General features: G+C 28.6%; 1 protein-coding gene across 1 annotated transcript; it reads right to left on the bottom strand.

Moving 5' to 3' along the window:
- Positions 1–1,667: 1,667 nt before the first annotated feature.
- On the bottom strand, positions 1,668–4,771 carry LOC149252787 (myb-related protein 2-like). The gene is made up of 6 exons (XM_089459807.1): positions 4,346–4,771; positions 3,833–3,909; positions 3,556–3,613; positions 2,880–2,949; positions 2,712–2,781; positions 1,668–2,602 (listed from the first exon to the last, which is right to left on the bottom strand). Exons 1-6 carry the CDS (start codon positions 4,569–4,571, stop codon positions 1,892–1,894), a joined length of 1,212 nt encoding a protein of 403 aa, XP_089315933.1. The 5' UTR covers positions 4,572–4,771; the 3' UTR covers positions 1,668–1,891.
- Positions 4,772–11,090: the final 6,319 nt, after the last annotated feature.

Below are 11,090 nucleotides of genomic sequence, written 5' to 3'. Positions count from 1 at the left end.
GTTTATTGTTGCATCTCTACTATATTTTTGTGATATGTTGATCTCATTATCCATCTTTTTCCTCATGATGGACCTCATCCTACAACTTGAAACTTGATGTGATTTATTCGAAAGAGTTTTGTTTTAATTTATTGTATTTTTATATAATTATCTTAATTAATTAAATTATTATTTTTAAGTAAATAATTATTTTATATGTCCATGGACATAGACCAGATAGGGGCTTAGAATAGAGAATGACAAGGTATTTTGTGAAGGTATTCTCTGAACAGGTCATTAGTTCGAAACCTTCAAGCAAAAATCTAGCCATGCTAAGGGCTAGTGTGGACTGAAGTGGGTGCAATGCTCATTGATTTTGATGACTTAGATGCCCCTAAATCACTATTATTCAAACCATAAGCTCAAAACTCACATTACCTAAAATAATAATATTAATATATTTTTTGAATTCTTAATTTTAATTTTAAAATATATTTAAAGTTTTATTAATTTTAAAATTTTTGCTATTGTTCATAATTTAAATTAAAACAATTAGATAATTTCAATTATATTTGCTAAAAATTTCCATACATCAATTTAATTATACTCCTTTCAAATTAGTAACAATTTTTATTTCCAGGAAAAATTTAATAATCTACATTTTTTTAATTTTAAGTTTGCTTATTCCATACATCACTTTAATTATAATTTTTCCAAATTAATAACATTTTTTATTCACAAAGAAAATCTACCATTTTTTAATTTTAAATTTCCTTTATTTCAATGTTGTAAATAAAAAAAAAATAGAAACATCTCTATTTTTCATATACACTAAAAAATATATCAATATTAATAATAAAATAAATACAATAAATCTTAATTCATTTAAACTTTATTTTTAATTTATATTAAAATGTCATTTACATTAAAATTAAAATCTTTTTCCTATAAAACTAAAAAAAATGATGTACATTCCAACTAATTAGAATATTATATTTTAAGTATTCTTTTTTTTTCTATTTTTATTATGTTAGAGATTCCTTTTTATACTGTTCAAAGAGTATTATATTAAAAGACAAACTTAATTTTTAATTAAAAAATTAAAATACTTTTCCTTTTATAAGATTGATAAGCTTCCACTAAAATCAAATCAAGTGTAACATCAAACTATATTTATATTTAAATAACCAAGTAATATATTAAACAAATTTCCAATATTTTTGTCATTTTCAATGAATCAATATCTTAACTATGTTTTTTAATCAACACTTTCACTAACATCAAATCAGCTATCACAACAAAACTATATTCCATCAACTATAACAAACAAACCATACTTTGTATCAATAAAGTAAGTTGTTAAGTAAAGTTTAATAATATTTTGTCATTTCAAAAAAACTATTGTGTGCCTTCAGAAAGAGTCAATGTCTTAGTTATATTTTTATATAGTGAAGGTTATTTGTATTTGGAGAAACTAGGTACGGTACAGGTTTAGTTAGGATAGGGAGATCTTTAAAGAAATTTAAAAGGAAATATCTGTTACTTAAAAAATTAAATAGCCAAATTAAATATATAAAATATTAATATTTTAAAATGTGTTTAAGGATCTATATTAAATTTTGAAGTTTGTCTGAGACGCAGTCTTTTAACATTTTGAAGTACCGATTAATCATGGAAAACCAGACATATAGATATAATGGTGAAAGTACAGGATGTATTAAAATATACAGGTAGCTGAGTAGCTTCCAAAACATTATCTGATCACATATCTCAAATAAATGAGTGTGCTTGATACCAGCCTAGATATCCCATACCATACAAGAGGTTAATATATATAGATAGATTAGTTGTGGGATAAGACCAAAATCTACAAAAATAGCATGACAAACAACTGCTTTGAGATTGAGATGCTTCATCTGCCCCATCCATATGCATTGAGATCCAGCTCTCTTCCCTGCTGGGGAACTGATCCCTCCCCTTTCCTGTTCAAATCCAATCCTTCTGCCACCTTCCGACAATTGCCCAACATGGAATGTGGATGGTACAGTCCTGGTTCATGATCAGCCTGGATTAAAGAAAGGCCATTAGACTGTACAAGCATGGCCATTCTCTCATCCACTAATGCTCTAGTTGCAGCAGGCCTTTCAACAGTAGTGGGCTTTATGAACTCTTCCTCTTCTTCTTGTTCTTTTTCTGTTTTACAGGCAGAGGCATTAAGGCCCAATTCTCGCAGCTTGGTAGGGGAATTCCCTCCATTGCTCTCATGGAAAAGTTTTCTGCACCTTTTCTTCTCAATTGGACTCTCGGATTCATTCAAACTCTGCTCCATGCCATGGCCTGCAAACTGATTTTGAGAGCAACGATCTCTAAGGTGGGGTTTGGCCTCTAGATCCCCATGATCTTGTCTATGAATGTCCATCAATGGAGCGACTTTCACTGGAGAGTAATTTGGCTTCACGCTGTTTGTAGGAAGCTTGGAGGCCAAATCTGCAAGCTTGGCTCTTGTGGCTTCAAGGCATGCTGATGTCGATGCTTCTGATGCCAATGTCTGATGTGCTTTCTCTAATATGGTCTGCAAATATTTACCCTGCGCCTCTATTCTCAACTGCAAGCGCCTTTGAACCTACATTGACATTTACAAGAGATAGATTCCATTCAGTCATCAGGTAACTGAAACAGGGGAGAGATATTATGTTTATCGATTTGAATAATTTCAGAAAAAAATGTCATACCTCTAGCTGGTCATGGAGTCTTCTCTGAACTTCTATCTGAGCTCTCAGAGCATCAGCAATCTGCATTGCTCTGTAAACATAACGATAATCAGAAAATCAGTTCAAAATCAAAGGGCTTATTTGAGTTTTTAGCTCATTTTTCTTCTGCAGATTTCTTATTATACTTACTCATGATTTGGTGCGATGCTGCTATCCCGGGCCATCCTGCTTAGGCAGTGTCCACCATCAGAACTTCCTCCTGAAAAAAATTGTAATAATGAGCAGAACTCTCTTATATTAGGAAGGGTGGGGACGGAGTTGAAAATGGGAGAAGGGTGAGGGTAGGGTTGAAGGTGGAAGGTGTCATCTTAGGTAGGGTCATGGTGCCACTTCAGGGAATGGCTTGCAGAACTGGGCTTCTCCATTCCCTGGTGTGGTGGATGCATTCTCTATGGGCTCCTGATCCATGAGGGTCTTTATATGCTTGACCAAGGACGAAGGAGGACCCAGGGAAAGGAAGTGAGGTTACTAACCACTAAAGTGAGACAGATAACTTCAGACAAGTCCTTACAAATGTCCCAGGGATCTTGTAGAAATGCAGGGTAATATAATTTTCTATGCAGAGGTACTTCAAAGTTCTTTTTTAGGCTGAAAAACCCAACCATTCCTATTATCATTGGAGGGTGAAAGGTGAGGGTAGGAGGTGAAACTCTTTAATTTCAGGGTGGGATGGGATAAAGCTGTATAGTTTGAGCATATGAATAGGTGAAGTTGTGTAACTTGCAACAGTGATACATGGAAGCATCCTGTGACTACCAGATTATTTTTCAATCATTTTAAGATTCCAATTTAGAAATCTACTAACCATCATTGCTTCTGTCGACGCTGACTTCTCTGTGGGGCTGCTTCCCAAGCCTGTATTTCTGCAACAATCAATCAGCACATGAGAAAGTGTCAGGTTGCTGAAATAGGTGCAATTATGAGTTTTGGGGACACCCTCACAAATTGGTGATCTGGATATGGACTGATTCTTGCTGCCAATTTCAAGGAAAAAAGTTACAAAAGGTGTTCTGGATGTATAGAAATTCATGGCTGCTGGAAAAATTGTGTAGAAATTTAGTATTCGTTGGACATCAACAAACCTGAAGATGGCTTTTCAAGTGGTACAGAGTAAGGCCCTTCACACCCATCTCTCTCAGAACAGACTTCGGCGTGGCTTCTGCAGCAGATTATATAATCAAACAAACGAGATGAAAATTCCATGATTGAATACCCAAAAGACAAAATAGTTGGCCCAAATTAGGTCAAGAGGCACATTCTACAGCAGTCTTTTGAGTTTGGTGCATAGAGATTGATAGTTGCACCTCTAACAGATCCAGGTTTAAAATGGATCTGTGCTGGTTAGTACCAAGAAAACTTATACATGTAAGCATCTAAAATCCTAAATTGCAGAGATACAGAATCAACTGACAGTACAGACAGCCAGATTTTCAAGCCTAAAATCCATTCATTTCTTCAAACAAAACCATGATAATGCCATTATACTACTTAAGCCTTCATTACCCAACATCAAATTCTTCAAAGAAAACCATGATAATGCCATTATAATACTTAAGCCTTCATTATCCAACATCAGTTCTAGTACAAGTACTTACTATCAGGGCCACCCAGTTGACTAACAGCATCTACAAATCGTTCATGGAGCTCTGGAGTCCATCTGAGGCGAGGCTTGGGGTCTGCAGAAACAACAACACTGGGGTCACATGGATAATGGGAAGAACCTGTCAATACAGGCTGCTGGTGCTGCCTTTCAGGCTGAGATGGCGCTCTCCCATGATTCAGTACTATCCCTGGATTGCTGGGGTACTCCATCTGGTACATGATGCTTCTATATTGATCAGCAACCCAACACCTGATGTATTTCTGCGTGAGAAAAAAAACCTGTAATTGAAGGCCTCCTCAAAAGTGCCCAGGACAGAAAGCAGATAATTATGTAAGAATACTATGAAGATCTAAGGCGAATTCTCAGCAGCCAATCAATCACCATACTCATACGAAACTCACAGGTCTCTATCTCGACTCACTGATTATCAAACTCCTCCTCCACAAAGAATATTCCCCTTTTGGCCTCCCACATTAACCACCGTAACAGTTCCCATTTCACTGTGTGGTGAACTGGAATATTAAAATTAATAATAAAGCAGAATATTTTCTTTTTTCATCATTGAGCTTTGGCTAAGTTTGTGGTTTTTAGTTCGTTGCAATTTGGTTGTGTGTTTGAGATAGGATTCTCATGTGAATAATTGAAGTTTAAGTTTCCATTAATATATAATTATATATTAATTTTGGAAAGTCAAGTTAATAATTGAAGTTTAAATTTTAATGAATATATAATTTTGAAATTGGTTTATTTTAATAAATTTTATATAAAATATTTACTTAAAATTATAAATAATTTAATTTTAATATTTACGTTAATATTAATAATATCAACATAATAGTTATGTTAAAAATAATAATAATATTTAATATTATTAATATGATGATATAATAATGATATTTATATATTCAATAAAATATATATTTATTGATATGGTTGAATTTGAATTTACTAATATAAGAGAGTTTGTCAATAATATGTGTACAATGATATATTCAGATTATGTGTAGAATGATATATTGAGATTCTTTTAAGGGCAAAAAGACAATCATGGTAGGTTGGGACACGTGACAAGAATTTTAATATTATCTTAACTCAAAGAGTATCAATTTAAAAGAGTTTATTTAAAGGTTTATATAATATAGTGAGTATTATTGTGGATTTTGGTTTTGATGTTTTGGAAGTAAGTATGTTGAATTGGTGGATTATCATTAAGTTGTGATGTTTTTATGATGATGGGTAATATATTAGTATACAAAATTAGTTAAAAGAGGAATAAAGGTTGGGTTAAAATATTTTTTATATTTCAAAATATTTATATAAGAATTAAAATAATTTAGTTAGTTTCATATTATTAGAAAATTAAATTATTTTATTTTTTTGAATAAATATAAATTTTATCTTTTTAAAAGTTAATTTAAAATTGAAATAATTTTTTTAGTGAATAATTAAACAAAAGTATACATATTTAAATAAGAAATATCTTATGTATGATTGTTTTCAATTTCCTTTAAAAAAAACAAAGATACATATAAACATAACTAGTAGATAGTGTGTTGTGACTAAATGACATTTACATCTCGATCTAATAGTTACATCAGTCAAGTGTCGGGAATATAAAAATGATGGTGTTATACTAAAACAAAACATAACCAAGATTTATGATGTTGAATGACTCTTACTTAAGCTTCATAAGCAAGGCATGAAGGTTTAGAATAACTTGATGTTGTAAGGCACAAAGTTTTATAGGCAAGGTGTGAAGGTTTAGAATCACTTGATGTTGTAAGACACACAAGCATAATTATATTAAACTTATACAATAAACAATAGACATATCAAATTGTATCACCATGAGAACTCTAAATTCATTATTATTAATAATAATTTTAAAAGACAATTAAAATGGAAAATACAATCATAATATGCTAGGAAAATATAATCATAAAGTTAAGAAAAATGACCAAAAAAACAATCTAAATTTGTTGGAACACCTTTATAGAAACCTCATTGTTATACTGACTAAAGTTTTTTAATATCACATATGGTTTTTGCTTTTAGCGTTTGGAATTAAGCATGTTGAAATAGTCTATTATCATGATACTTTGATGATGATAGACAATATAGTGGTTGACAACTTTTTCCTAAACAAGGAAATTGGTTATGAAGAAGGATAAGGATTGCGGTAGAATCATTTCCATAGTTTTAAATATTTGTATAAGAAGTCAAATGATATGGAGATTCTTTGTATTATTGAAGAATATATTATAAAGTTTTCTCAATTTTAAATATTTTTCTTTATGTTAAAGTGAATATGTGTGCATATTAATATAAACTTAGAGCTAATAATTATTTTAATAATTAATTAAAAGTATTTACATAAAAAAGCATCTTATATTTTATTGGTTTGGTTTGTGCATTTTCTCAAAAACAATAAAAAAAAAATAAGAATGTACCAAAAATATAATGACTAGTAAATAATGTTTATGTTGTAATAAATAGAAGTCTTGAGGCAAGATGGTGTATTGATTTCTATATCTAAAGGTTTTATGGTTCATTTGTTGAAGACATTAAAAACAACAATTCTACACTAAAATGAAACTCACTAAAATTTTTGTACTAAATTACTCATGGTCTGTTTCAAAGGTAAGATGCAAAAGTTCAAGATTACATGACATTGTAAAACAAGCCAACATATTTTAAACAAATGCAATCAATAATAGACATGTCAAGTTGTATGTTTTATGAGACTTCTATATTCACCACCATATCCATTATTACAAATGACAAAAAAAAGTCTAATAACCTTTAAATATACTCCAATGATAAATAAAACTATATTATTAATATAAATAGCTTACAACCTAGAGTACAATCTCTATAGGTTTTATTCATCATCAAATTAAATTATCTGCCTACTCATTAATCTATCAAAAGTGATACCTTAATTTAATTGTTTTACATGAATTAGAGAAAATCATTCAAATCTTAAATCTTTTAATTTTCTCATTTCTTCATCTTGATCTTGTAGCAACTTGTAGTGTTATTAAGATTTTGAAGCTATGAATGTCGCTAATTACATCCCATCATCTATTAAACTTAGTCACATATTTATTTCTTTTTTAAATTTCAACTATGTGACTCATGACCATGCTTTGAATGAACTACCATTCATAATGACCAAAGGCTGATTTACTACAACTTAGGGGGATAACCATATTAATATCTTCAACACATTTCTCATTTTATATATATATATATATATATATATATATATATATATTATTTTTGAAAAGCTATATCAATTTTCCACATCACAATATTATTTTTCCATTTCAAAATTTCCATGCATATCCATACTCAAAACACTACTTACCACCAAATATATATATATATATAGATATATATATATTATTTTTGAAAAGCTATATCAATTTTCATTTCACAATATTATTTTTCCATTTCAAAATTTCCATGCATATCCATACTCAAAACACTACTTACCACCAAACTATGTACACATCATCTTTTCAATTTTATGAGAAGGAAAACGTCAATCTTAACTAACTTAAATTTTATAAAACTTTTCAAAATAAAAAAGAACAAACAATCCTTATATCAAAATGTTTCAAATATTCCCAAGTGTTTCATTTTTTTAATGTTTAGGAAGATTAATTGCAATCTAAGTTATAATCGTATCAATATTTTCAACACATTCTTTTAATAAATAAAAAGATTTTTCAAAAATATAAATTAAATTTTATTATTAAAAATAAATTAATTTACTTAATAATAAACCATTTTTGAAAAGTTATATAATTTTCCAATTTAACATTATCATTTTAAAATTTTAAAATTTCACTTCATATATAAAATCAAAACACTAAATACCACAAAAAGTTATATACATTTTCAATTTTATAACCAGAAGAACTTCAATCTTGACTTACCTGCATAATCTTTTTTAAAATAAAGAGGAAGAAACAACCTTTAAATAAAGTTTTTCTCCCGCATAATCTTTTTTAAAATAAAGAGGAAGAAACAACCCTTAAATAAAGTTTCTCTCCGATATTTCAAAGAAACTTAACCATTGTATTCGTTTTTATTGGGCAAGTTTATATTAGCATTATTTATAATAATTGAAATTATTGATTTTTATCATATAAATAGATTTTAATAAATTTTAAATAGATTTATATATTTAATTAATGTAATCTCAATATTTAATATTACAATTTTATTAGAGAAAAATGATTTTGCTAAATTTTTGTGACTATTATGTTGAGAATAAAAATTATAATAAATTTCTCACTAAATCAATTTCACCTATCACATTTGAGGTTTATAATAAATCAATTTCACCTATCACATTTGAGGTTTATAATATTTGTTTTTTTAATGACAAATATGTTAAGATTTTGATTTAATATAGCTTAAACATGTTAGGATTTGAACCATTGTATAATTATTTTTTCTCAAAATTTTAATAAATATTTGGGGATTTTTTAAAGATTTTTGTTGAAATTAAATAATTTGATTATAATAATTGAAATTATTTTCCTTACCGTCATTTTTGTCTACAAGTCTATTAAAAATGTAAAAAAATGGTTGCAAATATTAATTGTTAAGATTGCACAATTTAGATATAATAAATATTTTTGAAAAAATTGACTTTATTTATGTATTTGAAAATGTAAATTTATTATTAAAAAATTATATTTTAACTAAAAATTATATATTCATAATTATTAGCTAAAAAATTCATATAGTTAATATTTAAACTTATTTTATTTTTAATTATTATTAATGACTAAATCACTCTATAAAATACAATTTATCTTATTCTTATATCAATATGTAACATTACTAAAAATTATCAAAGATAAATGTCGCTAATGATAACTTTCATATAATGAATTTTTATTTTTAATTATATAACTCAAAACTGTTTTCTGTTTTCAATAAATTGCATCAACAATACTTATGTTGTCATTTATAATAATTAATATTTTCCATTTTCAATAATTTTTCATTCATAATAGTTATTTTATCATTTAAAAATTAATATTTAAAAAATTAATAATAAATAAAACAAAAACATTTTTTAAAATATAACTTGTATTAAATAATAATAATAAATAAAATAAATAAATTTGATCATTAATAATTTATTTAAAAACTATATCATTACTGCATATCCATACTCACAATCTATCATCTCCTTAAAGAAAAAAACAAAGCTATATCTAATTTTATCAAAATTAGAACTTTATTATTTTATTGTTTTTTTTTTTTAAATCTAGGATAATCGGTAATTGGTGAGAGTTATCCTGAACAGACTCAGGAATCTTGAACAAACCCACTCGCTGCCACTATAAACCTAGGCTAGGTGCACAATAGCAGGAAACTTATGCCTTGGCTGCCACTATAAACCTAGGCTAGGTGCACAATAGCAGGAAACTTATGCCTTGGCTACCACTATAAACACCTAGGCTAGGTGCACAAAAGCAGGAAACTTATGCCTTGGCTACCACTATAAACCTAGGCTAGGTGCACAATAGCAGGAAACTTATGCCTCAACAGGATCAAATCTAATCTAACGTGAGAGTTATCCTGAATAGACTCAGGAATCCTGAACAGACCCACTGGCTGCCACTATAAACCTAGGCTAGGTGCACAATGAAACTTATGCCTTGGCTGTCACTATAAACCTAGGCTAGGTGCACAATAGCAGGAAACTTATGCCTTGACTGCCACTATAAACACCTAGGCTAGGTGTACAATAGCAGGAAACTTATGCCTTGGCTGGCACTATAAACACCTAGGCTAGGTGCACAATAGCAGGAAACTTATGCCTTGGCTGCCACTATAAACCTAGGCTAGGTGCACAATAGCAGGAAACTTATGCCTCAACAGGATCAAATCTAATCTAACTGGCTGCCACTATAAACCTAGGCTAGGTGCACAATAGCAGGAAACTTATGCCTCAACAAGAGCCGAGACGTGCGCTATCGGGTCACCTACTCTTCTAGCCAAGACACAACAGGTCATATATATACTCAATGAGATTTGAACCCTCATCTCGTGGGTTTCACCCAACAAAACTTACCGTTAAAACCCATATCACTGTATTATTATTTTATTGTTAACTAGCATGCATTTCACCAACCTTTTTAAAATAAGGAAATAAAGGAAAATAAACGCCCAAAAATCAAGGTTCTCTCAAATATAGCAAAGGAGCTTGATCATTAGTTTTTCAAAGGGTATGAATTAGCTTGATGATTAGTGTTTTGGTTTCTCTATTTTAAATAAATAGATATAAATGATATTGAAATTATTTATAAATGGTTAAAATTGTGGATTTTAATGGTAAATTTGAATTTTAATAGGTTTAAAATATTTTTAAGTTATAACATTTTAATAATATAATGAAAATATTTTATTAAATTTTAAGAGTATTTTAAAAGACATAAAGTAGGAAATAAATTAAAAAAAAACATATTTATTAATTTTATTTATTAAATTTGAAATTTATAGGAAAATTTTAATGATAAAAGTGTTAAGATATTGGTTTGGCATGGTTTATATGTGAATATATATATATATTTTTAATAATTTTTTTTTAAAATTTGATTAAAAATTTAAAGAATTTATATTTATATTAATATTGAGATTGTATCAAATACAAATATGTTCTCGAGGATTTTTTTAAGTAGGCGATAATTTTATTTGGATAGTGGTTT

This window comes from Pinus tabuliformis, chromosome 7, assembly GCF_031772625.1.
Source record: "Pinus tabuliformis cultivar Carrire ecotype Pingquan chromosome 7, CPIR1, whole genome shotgun sequence".
In the NCBI taxonomy this organism is placed as follows: Eukaryota; Viridiplantae; Streptophyta; class Pinopsida; order Pinales; family Pinaceae; genus Pinus; species Pinus tabuliformis.
The sequence above is the reverse complement of the archived record's forward strand: the minus strand, read 5'-3'. Positions and strand labels throughout refer to the sequence as shown.